Below are 12796 nucleotides of genomic sequence, written 5' to 3'. Positions count from 1 at the left end.
AAAATTGTAATCCTTTATTTTTCCATATTACAGATAGGACTGTATTGTTATGGTGTACGAAAGAACTGACTGTAAAGAAGAAGAGATCGCTGCGAGTAAATATAGAGTTCGATCATGCAACATTGGTACGCTGGTCGCCGGATGGCAAGGCTTTTATCATACACAAAGGTGTAGCGAACGCTATCGAGGTCTACAAGATTTCCAAAAAATCGGATGGTACTCTGGCTTCCGCGACAAAAGCATTAGAATTTCCAAAAGTGAGTACTTAAAATTCTTCTTCCTTGATAATGTTTCTCCATGCATACTTTATGGTATCGATATTTTAGCGGCATACCGAAGAGGTAGTAGGTATGGATATTGCAAGTACAGGAAAATATATTATCACGTGCAGCAAAGCAAACGATCTCGTAATATGGGATCTTAAAGGTCAGATTCTAGCAAGTATAGAATTTTATCTGGGATTTATTTACCGTGCACGTGTATCACCATGTGGTCGTTTTGTCGGCGCTTCTGGTAATGATTCAACACTATTTATTTCAAAATACTATTAAAGTCATTTTAAACACACATTGCTACAGTTTCTTCTTGCTCTTATACAGTGTGTTCGGCCAATCCTGGGGAAAATTTTAATGGGAGATTCTAGAGGCCAAAATAAGACGCAAATCAAGAATATCAATTTCTTGACAGAGGCTACGTTAATAACTTCTTAACAAAGTCTCCATCAACAAATTGGTATTCTTGATTTTCAAGAATCTCCCATTAAAATTTTTCCTAGAGGTGGCCGAACACCCTGTATATTAATAAGGAGGGATTAGCTACCTTCCATATGCAAGTTGTATTCGTTTATCGATGCTATCGAGTACTAATTTCGATTAATCTAAACTTTCTTGTTAAGGGTTCACGCCGGACGTAAATATATTCGAAGTATTATTCACTAAAACTGGAGACTTTCAAGTAAATAAAGCCTTTGATCTCGCCGGTCATTCATCGGGAATATTAGACTTCGATTTCAGCGCCGACAGTAGTCATATGACTACCGTATCGAAAGATGGAACTTTCCGCTTATACGATACGAAAAGTAACAGAATAATTAAATTATAACTATCTTGGAAAATAAAACTTATCAATAAAATTCCGTTTAATAACTGTTGTATATTTACAGTTGAATTTGCGAAAGGGGAGGATCCACACTTACTTTTAACCGGAACGTGGGAGAGCGCAGCAACAGCTAAAGTCGCTCTATCTCCTAATACTGAAGTTTTGGCAATAGCTCATGGATCCTCGTTAAGTTTTTATTCCACCATTGATGGCTTGTTAGATAATACTATAGAAGATATTTTTATGGGTATACTTCTTATTATTTGTCCTATTGAACCGTTTTGGGGATGAAAATGGGAATGAAAACCGGGATGAAAAGTCGATTCTTTTGCACTTGATATATAAACAATATAAGTTTGCTTAAATATACAAATAGAATATTGTTACAGGTCCCATAACGTGCCTAGCTTTCGACGCATTAGGAGAATACGTCTTGGTCGCTGGCGATAAACACATAAAGGTCTTCCACAATATTACCGGTTATCGAGTGGCGATCGAATCCGCGAAACGTAAGCTTACGCAAAAGCAAACGTCCGCGACGAAGGAACGGTTGGAGAAACTCATCGTCGACAACAGGAAATTTCTTGAAGCGATGGGCGAAACACATTCTTAATAAATCGATTGCGAAGTTCCTCGCGTCTACGGCGAATAATTTTTGAGATTGAAAATGCATTTAAAGCGGTATTCTCTCTTGTGCAAATAAAGATTGTTTGTAACATAATTTTTTAATGTACTTGAATAAAGGGGTTCATATGAAGTTCGTTTGTTTAGAGAAATTAATTTAGCAACATTTGAAACGTGCAATTTCGCGCTGTAAATTGCGTCATTGATCTGTAGTTGCCTCGTTCGTGTTTCGAAAAATGCGGACGAATACGAATACGGATACGGATACGTTAATTCTTCTGACCTTCAGTGTGTAAATATTTATTTCTTGACAATACGGTTTCGTTTATTCTCAGTGACAGTTGTGAAAGAGGAAGAACCATGGCAGCAGCGATAGAGGTTTGCCTTTAATTAGATAAATCGTTTGTATCGTAATATTTTTTCAATTTCTTTGGATATCCAACAGCCGACGACAATGTTCGAGTGGGATTTAATAAACGATTTGGGTGCTTTGCCGGAAAATGAAAGTATCAGTACGTATACAATTAATTATATTGTAAATATCGTTGTACTTTCAATCAAAAATTAGAAATCTATCGAATCTCGGGTAGTTGAGATCATCAAAGATGGAGAAAATTTAATTGAACAGTTGTACAGATAAGTTCCTATTCGTTATAATAAAAATTTTTATTTTCGAATTAGGTCTCTGATCGAGGACAGTTTTATAAACAATGGCTTTTTCTTAGTTATAGATTTTCTTTTGGAGCGGCTGCAGCGCGGCCAAATTTATACATGGGTCGGTCCGCTGCTTTTGACATTAAATCCCAACAACGAAGTGTCGACGTCGCGTTTGTATGACTTTTCAGAATTCGACGAACAAATTAACACGTACGACACTATCAACGAAGCGAGTGCTCACATATTTACTGTGGCTGCCAAGGCACATTACAGTCTTACTCGAGAACTCGGTAGACATTGTCAGGTAAAGGTTTAAATCTACAGACGAAAGATCACACTCTTCCATAGATTTCTAATAATATTTGCGAACTAAGGTGATCATTATAAGCGGCGAGACTGAGACAGGAAAGACGTTTAACGCTTTCAAGTGTCTGGAATTCCTTAGCAGAATTAATAAAAATTCGGCACCATTTTACGAAGGGGATTATGCGTACGACATTATGCAAAGAATTACAGACGCTTGTCGTTTGATATCCGCTTTTACAACCGCGTGCACCGAACGAAACGATGTAAGTTCAAGGCACGTGCAACTCGTACGGCTTCATTACAAAGCTGGCAATATTTCTGGCGCGACCATTAATTCCTTCCTATTGGAGAGGAGCAGAGTGACGAAAGGTTCAAGTAATTTTCAAATATTTTATCAGGTTCGAGTCTCCTTGTTTCGTTGCTTGTTTTCAGAGTTGTACACCCTTTAATCCAAGTAGCTAATAACCAATGATGTGTGTTTCAGATGATATTCGGAATGTCGAACGCGGAACTCGACACGTTTAACTTATCCGAGTATGAAAATTATGATATACTAAGCGCCATCGATTATAGCAAGAGGAAATATTTCCAAGAATGTTTTCAAGATACTTTAAAGGCGCTGGAAGTGCTGGGCTTCAAAAAGGAAAAGAAGGAGCATCTTTTTCAAGTTCTTGCTTTATTGATTCATATGGGAAATATTCGGTTTGTAGAGAATGGTGAAACTTGTACGATTGACCTTATCAACGAAGGTATGTAAATAATTATAGTAAACATTTCACGGGAGAATGGTGGACTTTGTAAAGCTTCGATTTCAGAGTCCGAGAAAGCTCTAAAGAATACGTGCGATCTCACGTCCTTAACCAAGGAAGTAGTGATCGAGCTATTTACCACCATTCTCATAAATCCAAAAAGTGTTTGGCGAAAACACACTGTGTATCATCGCTATCTTACCACTGTCGATGCGTGCCGCATGAGGTTACACAGTATAATTAGACATTTGTACGATCTTCTCTTCCATTGGATCTTAAATTGCGTGAACGATGCTTTATCCACAAAACACGAATATTTAGAGTGGCTTGGTATGATATAAAATTTAATTCGCCGATTGTGAATCTATCGAACTTTTATACAGAGTGTTCACCCCTGGGAAAAATTTTAATGGGGGATTCTAGAGGCCAAAATAAGACGAAAATCAAGAATACCAATTTGTTCTAGAAAAATTATTTTCGGTTGCGGGGGTTAATTACAATCATTTTTGGTCATTACAGATACCCTCGAAATCCTACGCACTTTCGAGAAAAAAATTAGAGAAGGTGTGAAATTTTTCAACGGAACAAAAATTTTTCAAATCGTTTTGGAAAAATTATTTTCAGTTACGGGGGTCAATTACAATCATTTTTGGTGAACACACATACCCCCGAAATCCTACGTACTTTCGAGAAAAAAATTCGAGAAGGTGGACAAATTTTTCGACAAAATTAAAAAATTTCAAATCGTTCTGGAAAAATTATTTTCGGTTGCGGGGGTCAATTGCAATCATTTTTGGTCATTACAGATACCCCCGAAATCCTACGCACTTTCGAGAAAAAAATTCGAGGTGTGAAATTTTTCGATGAAAAAAAAAATTTTTAAATCATTCTACAAAAATTATTTTCGGTTGCGGGGGTCAATTTCAATCATTTTTGGTCATTACAGATACCCCCGAAATCCTACGCATTTTTGAGAAAAAAATTCCTTACCGAAAATCTAATTATGTGCCTAAATTTTTCGATGAAAAAAAGAAATTTCAAATCGTTCTGGAAAAATTATTTTCGGATGCAGGGGTCAATTACAATAATTTTTGGTCTCTAGAATCCTCCGTTAAAATTTTTCCCAGGGTTAACCAAACACCCGTAATGTATTTGTTATCCGTGTGTCGCTTAGGGATATTGGACGTATTTGGTTTTGAATCGTTTAACCAGAACGGTATAGAACAACTTTGCGTCAATTATGCTAACGAGAGAATGCAACAATACTTTATAAAAACATATTTGGAGAATAGTCGGAAAGATTTACAGAACGAAGGTTTCATAGAAATTAGTAGACCGATACATACTATCAGGTTGTACAAGGAACGTTTAACTGTCCTCGAAGAAGGTTTATTCATGACCCTTAACGACGTACGTAACAAAACTTACATTTCATTTTACACAGTGCCAACAACTAGGGTCACATTATTCTCTTTCAAATTATAGGCTTGTCAATCACCGATACCAATTAACACGCATACAGTAACGCAGCTAGTATGCCAGAAATCAAGGAATAAATTTTTGAGGGAAAAAGAGGGGCATTTCATTATAGAACATTATTCCGATTCTGTCGCATATTCTGTCAAAGATTTATTAGTTAAAAATACTGATAAGGTATCGGATATATATTATACAATTTGATGGAAACGCAATGAGTAATTTAATTCTTCTTTGCAGGTTCCAAGCGAAATATCTGTGATTTTCCAGGAAAGTAAGAACACGTTCCTTGCTTCTTTAATCGATATTGAGGAAGATAAACATTCACAGATTATTAAAACATCTACCAAGAAAAAGACTATGTTAGCTAAATTGAAGTATAATATAGATACGCTTATCAAAGATCTAAGTAAATGTGACTCGCACTATGTGCGATGCGTCAAACCTAGGTAGATTACACTTTTATCAGAAACCCATAATTGTTAAATATTTTTTTAAATCTTTTTAGATACTGATAAATGATTTTTTTTCCCAGTCGATTGAGCAATCATGAATGGGACAAGAAAAACTTTAGAAAACAACTAGCTTGCATCGGTATTTTTGATGCTTTGCCTCTTGCCAAATGTAAATATCCTATTCGATTGCAGTACAAAGAGTTTTGTCAACGTTACTCTAAGAGACCCACAGGTAAATTACAGAAGTACTTGCTCGTTTCACACATAAAAATGAAACTATTTCTTGCCAGAAGTTACCGATGTTAATAAGTGCCAATTGATTTTGGAGTCAGTCATGCGTAAAAAAGACCTACATGCATCGGTTCATTACGGGAAACAGTTGATCTTTCTAACGGAACCTGTGTTCTCGAAACTAGAACTTTATAGGAGAAATTATCGTATAAAATGTGCTAATAAGATAAAAATATTTTGGAGGAGGTATAGCAAAGTACAAAGCAGACACGCGACGAGCTTGGAGATCATGCTCGAGCGTAAATCTGAAAAATCATGTAACAACGAAGAAAGTGATGACGTGTTTATAATTGATTCGATTTCACTGAAAAATGATAGTTTAACTGACGCAATTTGCGTAATCGAAAGCGAAAAGAAAATTAACCACGAGGATCGATTCGAAGACGTACACGTCGGAAATTGTTTAATCGACAATGTTACGAAATCTATAAAACAGATCGATCCGGATAATTTCTCGAAATGTAAAGATTCTATAGACTACTGTAAGCGTAAGAACAATGTAAACGTTAATTGTGCCGATGACAACAACAATTCCATGATGCAGCATTCTGGAGATACAGCATCGAACAAGTTTTCGATAAACATAACACTTGCAGTAAACAATGAGAAACAAGCACGTTCTATTTATAATGATACGGTTCGTATTTCTATTTTTATATTTCGTATGAAATCGCAATATTTGAAAATACGGTATTTTTAGGAGAAGAATGTATGCATCGTTCAATTGAATTCTCGTATATTTTTCTATAAAAATGGAATTTTGAGCTGTCGTCGACTTCCTATGGTAAGTGTTTCGTAACTACAACAGGAATACAAAATAATACTGATTTCTCCGACAATAGGCCTCAATTAGGATACACACTCGCGCTACGTGTTTGAGCAATTCACACATACTACCACGTTACGAATTACCGCAAGGGCTGCAGGATTGTCTTTAAAACAATGCAAATTGCTTAGATCGACGAGGTCAGTTATTACTTCAGTCTTTCATCGATCTTTTAATAAACATTTTCTTGTTGTATTTTCATACCGATTTACAGGAAATTTTGTTATAAAAACGTAGTACTATTACAAGTAGGATCATAAATAACGAAATTTAAACGCTCTATGTACATGCATTAATATACAAACGCGAATATAGCGTTTTCTCGCGGTAACGAGAGGGTAATATCTTTTTTTTTTTTTTTTTTAATAAAGACAAAACTAAAAAAAGAACAAAATTTCGTTCCTATGAAAACTACTAACAAGGGACCATCCCGAGGTGTAAATCTCCAATTTTGATGAAACTTCGCAATTAATATCCAACGAGAAAAATAAAAAAATGTGCTATTTTTTAACATATTGTTTAAACAAATAAAAGTTTTGTAAATCTCTTTACACCATCAAATTCGCCGTTTAAAAACATAAATTTCATCCATTTGAAGCACACCCCTATCTCTAATAGTTTTCGAGATATTCAACAAAGTATGTTTTGAACCCCCAACTTTGAGGGCTGATTTCAACCTCTTAAAGTGAATATTAGCAGCTACAAAAAAATACGTGTCTAATAGATTTATGAGAACTACATAATTGCGAAGTTTCATCAAAATTGGAGATTTACACCTCGGGATGGTCCCTTGTAAGTCCGAAAGTAAAACGAAATAAGTAAATCGAGGATGCACAGCATTAGTAAAAGTTTGTTTACCGAACAGAAATTTACAAGCAACCGTATACCAGATCGTACATATCACATGGCCTTTTTCTTTTGTCTTTAAGTACCAGCAGTCTTCGCGACGCGACAAGAGCAAGAGTTGCCTGAAGGTCGCTTCTTAAAATTTGATAATTAGCCCTCAAACTGACTCGTCTTAAATTGCTCGGAGGTACGGGTCGTCCACCAGCGAATGCAAACCTAATTGTACCACAGAAAATACTTGGATCAGGCAATTGCATATTTACCAAAGATCGATATATTAGAAGTACAAAAAAGTTTCCATCGTTCGAACACGGGTGTAAAAACGACGGTAACTTTTGCACGCCTCTGATACATTGCGTTATTTATTTGCTCACCTAATCTCTCGTCTAGGACCTCTCAAAGTAGAATCTGGAAACGCTGACTGCCGATCCCATAACATTCGACTAGCCGCTATAGGTCTAACGTTGACGTACTTTACTTTACTTTTGATGATGATAGGAAGAGAAGTAGGCTTTCTAAATGCATTCACTACGCTTTTGTAACCAGCGGGTAGGTACGGCAACAGAGAGTCTCCGTAATGCTCCATAAGAACGGCGATATTCAAGGTGTGAGACTGTGACTTCATAAGGGCACAGATAGCAAGCTGAAAATTAACGTGTACATTAATAACGAATCAAATTCGGATAGTAATGAAAAATGATAAATCTTGTTTTACGTTTACTTACAGCTATCCTTTGCCAAAGAGCAGAGCCCGGTGGCGCGTGTATTAGAACATTATCTACGGAAAGTGCGGACTCTGCTTCGTGTTGAAAAAATATTAATGGTTGAACACTCGCCAGCAGTTCCATGGCCGCGGTCTTTTTCTTGTTACCAACGATGTTTTCTTTTTCTTCTTTCAATAGAACGTTTTCCAGCGTCGGAATATACCTTTCAACGGTTACAATTATTTCTGACTGGTACGCGTTGATTAAGATTACGTTTAATCGTGAAAATATTAGGTCTTTTCGTAAGTTCATGCCGTAGGTGCATTTATGCTTCTCGCGTTGTATTTGACAAACAGAGCAACAAACGACCAGGGTAATAAAGCAGAGCCTATGTGCAATTACTTATGGCTCAACCTAATATTTACATACGTGATTTCGTTTAGGTCACACGCTCTGTATATTTACTTGTCAGCGACGGACGGCCAGCGAAGCATCAATTTCAGAGCGCATTCTTTGAACAGTGCTTCTAGATTTTGATTGATGAAACTCTGTCCAAGAAGTAACTCCAACAGTAATTCGGTTAATTTGTCAACCTGTAATAAAAAAAATATTGTACGTCTCGAAGCGAATCGATATTTGCGTAGAGTCGGTCCCTGGAATTCACGTGATCTTACTGCAGAATATTACCGAAGTTAAGTGATACGGATAAACGGCTTCACTGTTACTTGCTATTGCAATGATAAGCTGGCACGTTCGAGTAGATACACGGGTGTATTGTGCGTTATTTGAAATCACCATGGACCTGGCTATAGACATCAATTTGTCTATAACGCCCTCGCCGCCCAAATGTGCGTTTGTCGCGCAATCGTTGATCAAGACCTGCAAATATACACTGTAATACTTCAAATAGATCAAAGCGCAAGCTAACGCGAGATTACCATACTTGGAAAGTTTTTTGGGATCCATTGAACAGAGTCTTCAACGCACGTTTCGCGTAATTGTTCCGTGCTTCCGCCAATCTCGTGTCGCATATTTCTGATTCTACGTGAAACAAAATAGTTACACTAACGAGAAATTGTGATATAATAAGTTAATCCTCGATTGTTCGAAAAAAAACTGTACCTTGAATAAAAGGTACGTTGTTTTGCGATATGCTGAGCGGATCGTTTATTGCTTGTACTAAATTAATAATGCATTCGTTAGGAACGAACACTCTCGCCTCTGGGTGATATTCTGGCAGAAATTCTGGCGCCCCCAATATTGGATCCACGTCGCACAGATTGGTGATCACAGCATTTACGTCCACAGACGTTAAACGTTTCCTCTTGCTATGTTTTAGTCTCGTCACGCATTTCTAAAAACACGATTTACTCACTTGTATTCACAAAGTTCGCCACGTATTATTATCCTACTTTAATACTTAACGCGTTCACTGTCCAATGTCTCGACAGAGTATCCAATAGCACAGTGATATGACCCATGTACGGGTCATGGACAGTGAACGCGTTGAAATGAAAATTATCTTCCGAACGATGCGTAATAGCAATTTTCAACAAGATACCATTTCGATTGGAAATGACCTCTACTAATTAAATATGGGGAAAAATGACGTATACGTGTAGAATAAAGTTCTTATAGTTTGTGCAAAGATGATACTGTTTAAAAATGGCATATAAAAGAAACTGATACATTTGACAATGGATCCATATAGTCTAAAGTTGTAATGAGATGTGCTGAGTCACATTAAATATATGACAAAAGGTATGCGAGATTGGTTGGAATTAGTCATTTTGATTAAAGTCTTCATAGAAATTCTGGGTAATAGTAAAAAGCAGTTGCAAAATCTATGTTATTCCCTATTGTTTTCATTGTACCAGTTGAAAACCAAATTTAGAGTATACCAAAACAAATTGCAGCTGTTACAGTTCCTATAAGCTGACAGACAAAGTAACATTTTGTTCTTTGCCGTATGTATGAAGAGACAAATGTTGACACAACCGTGTATCTATGGGTTGACATAGCATGACAATTATGCTTACATGTAGAACTTCTCTGAGACGGTACGAGGCATCTTCTGCCAATCTTCGCAATAAAGAATCAGGCAATGGATGCATTCCCAACTCTTCTCCAATCGCAGATATCCAATCGGTACTGAGCACTGCATACCTCCTTGAGTTATTGTCGGTCGCATTATTACTATTGGTGTCCCCATTATTATTAACAAAAGAGTTACTATATCCAGAGCTAGCTTGATTCGTCAACATTTCTTTCATGATTTCACCTATTTTCTTCGCGACAACTACACGCAATTATAGTGGCATTAACTTTCGGTCGTCGACGAAAATTTCAATTTGCATTTTCCCCGTCGCGTTTTAAAACCATATTTTTGCGTAGATCAATTACTCGCTTACGTTTACGCGTGACAGTACACGACGATAAAAAAAAACACACGCACACGCGTGAAATAAAAGTTCTTCGTTTACAATGTTTTTAAAAGCAATATGGCTGACGCAATGTAAATTACATTCTTTTTCCGATCGCCTCGCACGTTAAAAGTGTCAGTAAAAACGAATAAAAAGCGATCGCGTACCGTAGCGGGTTTACTTGAACGCAAATATAACATTTAAACCGTTCCGCTGTACTATAACTGTCAAAAACACATTGGTAGATCGTGGCGGTAACAACAGCATGATTATTCTGACTGTAACACAAACGAAGTATAGAATAGTCTATTCAATAGACCTTTCATTGGAACTTCGTGTCACACGTACTGAAGTACCGACCTGATAAAAAATCAGTGGCTTTATCTTACCTTCCGTCGGTGTTTCAAACGTGTTTATCGATACTGTTATAATTTTACACTAAATGAACTTCACGTCGTAGGCCTCGGTGATAGGTATTATTTATCTATACCAATCTATAACGCTTCAGTGTACTCTGGTGCGGTCTGGTGCACTCTTGTTCGCAGTCTTTTATCTGCTCATCTATTCTTTCGTCTTCCAAATTTTTTAATTTATTTCTACTAATTTTAAGGTACGTGTAATTTCATTTGGTTCTTTACTTTTTTTTTTAGCGAAAAATTTGTAAATTTGATCCGAAAGTCGAAGTTTAATGCCACCTTGTAATGACATTTGCGTGATCGAATGAGTCGCAAATTATTAATAAAAAGGGACTATCGTGCGATGATCGTCGTTGACATTTTCGTTGCATCGAATCTAGGAAATATGAAAAAATAATTTCGTGCGGAATATTTAGTAGTCGTTCATTTGGAATCGATTTTGACTTATATTCGACGTAACTTAACCATCGATTGTAACGTAAACGTACTTTCGAGTTACACTGTACAACCTTTTTCTCTAGGTTTGTTATTTAATTTATCATTCTAAGAATGTCGACACCGTGGGCAAAAATCCAGCCTGTAGAAGGATCCGTTAGTTTATTGGAGATAACTTCGGAACAGCTTGCCAACAGTTTGCAAGAAAAGTAAACAACGAAGAATTAATTTCCGTACTTTTATTCTGCTCTAATGACGAGAATTAATTAAGCATTTACGTCCGTTTATAGAGAATTAAGGAAGTGTCAAACAGAAGTGGTACAAGATGTAAATATTGACGATTGCACAATATTTGAAACCAATGACACTGATAGCGATGAAGTGATTGCACATATGTTGCAAGACCAATATAACAAGCAGCATGATTTAATGTTAACGCGCACAGAACGAAAATTCAATCGTGACTCCAAAGGTAAGAATAATTTTGAATTATTCATGTGGTAAATCTGAATTTTTAACATTGTTTATAGTTAATGTTACTTATACAAACTATCGAACATCTTTATCATACGATCATGACGATAGAGATAATACAGACGTTGAAGACACAACAAAGGATTTTGATCGATTTGTAGTGAGCACCGCATAGTGTACAATTACACAGAAATTTCTTTACTTAAATGCATTATTCACAATATGTTTAATATTTTTTAGAGTATAGAAAAAGAATATGCTTCTATTCCTCGTTGTGGATACAAGAGGCTGGGTGAAGGATCTCAGATTGTTACAAAACACGATATGGTGATGTGTTCAAGAATAAATGCGTGTAGAGTCTTACAGTTTCCTCCTGGTATAGATACAGGAGATACTGAAGGATTCGACGTCAAATTGAACAATAAAGTGTTCAACAGCTTACGGGCACACAGCCATGCTCAATGTTCCAAGCAAAAAGCCAAAGCACGGCTGCATACAAAATAAAATATCTTGTATGTGTATATACATCCATGTAATGTTCACAAATTTGTTCAATACATCATATTATGTTCAAGGTTTTTATAACTGTTATCTTTGATGCAAGTTAAATTAGGGAAAAGTATACAGTTTTTTTTGCCATATGCTAAGTACTTAATCTCAAAGAGATAATTAGTATTAGACGTTTTGAAATACAATAATTTTTGACATTGAAAAGTTGATTGAAGCCGGTGGCACACGAGCGTTTCTATGTTCTTCCTTGTCTTGCAATTGAAAACAACGAAAATCGGTGTTCGTATGTCTCTTCAATTGCAAGACAAGGAAGAACATAGAAACGCACGTCGCTTCGACGCTCGTGTGCCCCCGGCTTGAATGCTGCAAAAATGTGAGCATTATTATGTTGTAATATGGAGCTTCAAAAATAAACAACTAAAATGAGTATATTCAATTAATAACTTATTCGACGTTTATACTCCCTAATTTTGTTTAATTGAGTTCCTGTGACGCGCGTGCGAACT

At 36.4% G+C, this 12796-nt stretch overlaps 5 protein-coding genes across 6 annotated transcripts in view; 4 read left to right on the top strand and 1 right to left on the bottom strand.

Annotated features, from left to right (window-relative positions):
* The window catches only part of Prage (RNA exonuclease prage), a 71721-nt gene extending 71592 nt beyond the window's left edge, over positions 1-129 (top strand). The window contains exon 4 of the mRNA XM_076779029.1: positions 34-129. The gene's annotated coding sequence lies outside the window, so the exon portion shown is untranslated. The remainder of the gene's footprint in view (positions 1-33) is intronic.
* On the top strand, positions 49-1849 carry LOC143348599 (transducin beta-like protein 2). The gene is made up of 5 exons (XM_076779057.1): positions 49-257; positions 327-513; positions 896-1078; positions 1163-1345; positions 1488-1849. The coding sequence occupies exons 2-5, from the start codon at positions 351-353 to the stop codon at positions 1709-1711; spliced, it is 753 nt and encodes a 250-aa protein (XP_076635172.1). The 5' UTR covers positions 49-257; positions 327-350; the 3' UTR covers positions 1712-1849.
* A 162-nt stretch (positions 1850-2011) lies between these two features.
* LOC143348582 (unconventional myosin-XIX) lies at positions 2012-6840 on the top strand. 2 transcript variants are annotated; one of them, XM_076779013.1, is made up of 13 exons: positions 2012-2100; positions 2168-2234; positions 2448-2683; positions 2754-3083; positions 3170-3434; positions 3501-3764; positions 4609-4844; positions 4920-5087; positions 5151-5359; positions 5446-5597; positions 5656-6293; positions 6360-6440; positions 6499-6840. In XM_076779013.1, the coding sequence occupies exons 1-13, from the start codon at positions 2083-2085 to the stop codon at positions 6592-6594; spliced, it is 2760 nt and encodes a 919-aa protein (XP_076635128.1). In that variant the 5' UTR covers positions 2012-2082; the 3' UTR covers positions 6595-6840. The 2 variants fall into 2 exon arrangements, with proteins under 2 accessions (XP_076635128.1, XP_076635127.1); XM_076779012.1 differs by having other exon boundaries at positions 6357-6440.
* Positions 6841-7320: 480 nt separating this feature from the next.
* On the bottom strand, positions 7321-10757 carry LOC143348592 (uncharacterized). The gene is made up of 8 exons (XM_076779043.1): positions 10072-10757; positions 9155-9386; positions 8976-9073; positions 8720-8911; positions 8498-8625; positions 8054-8255; positions 7703-7971; positions 7321-7544 (listed from the first exon to the last, which is right to left on the bottom strand). The coding sequence occupies exons 1-8, from the start codon at positions 10303-10305 to the stop codon at positions 7352-7354; spliced, it is 1548 nt and encodes a 515-aa protein (XP_076635158.1). The 5' UTR covers positions 10306-10757; the 3' UTR covers positions 7321-7351.
* An 86-nt stretch (positions 10758-10843) lies between these two features.
* On the top strand, positions 10844-12737 carry LOC143348600 (serine/threonine-protein kinase RIO3). The gene is made up of 5 exons (XM_076779058.1): positions 10844-11065; positions 11393-11515; positions 11597-11778; positions 11837-11940; positions 12021-12737. Exons 2-5 carry the CDS (start codon positions 11421-11423, stop codon positions 12282-12284), a joined length of 645 nt encoding a protein of 214 aa, XP_076635173.1. The 5' UTR covers positions 10844-11065; positions 11393-11420; the 3' UTR covers positions 12285-12737.
* The last annotated feature ends 59 nt before the right edge of the window (positions 12738-12796 follow it).

Source organism: Colletes latitarsis, chromosome 11 (assembly GCF_051014445.1).
Source record: "Colletes latitarsis isolate SP2378_abdomen chromosome 11, iyColLati1, whole genome shotgun sequence".
NCBI classification, from domain to species: Eukaryota; Metazoa; Arthropoda; class Insecta; order Hymenoptera; family Colletidae; genus Colletes; species Colletes latitarsis.
The sequence above is the reverse complement of the archived record's forward strand: the minus strand, read 5'-3'. Positions and strand labels throughout refer to the sequence as shown.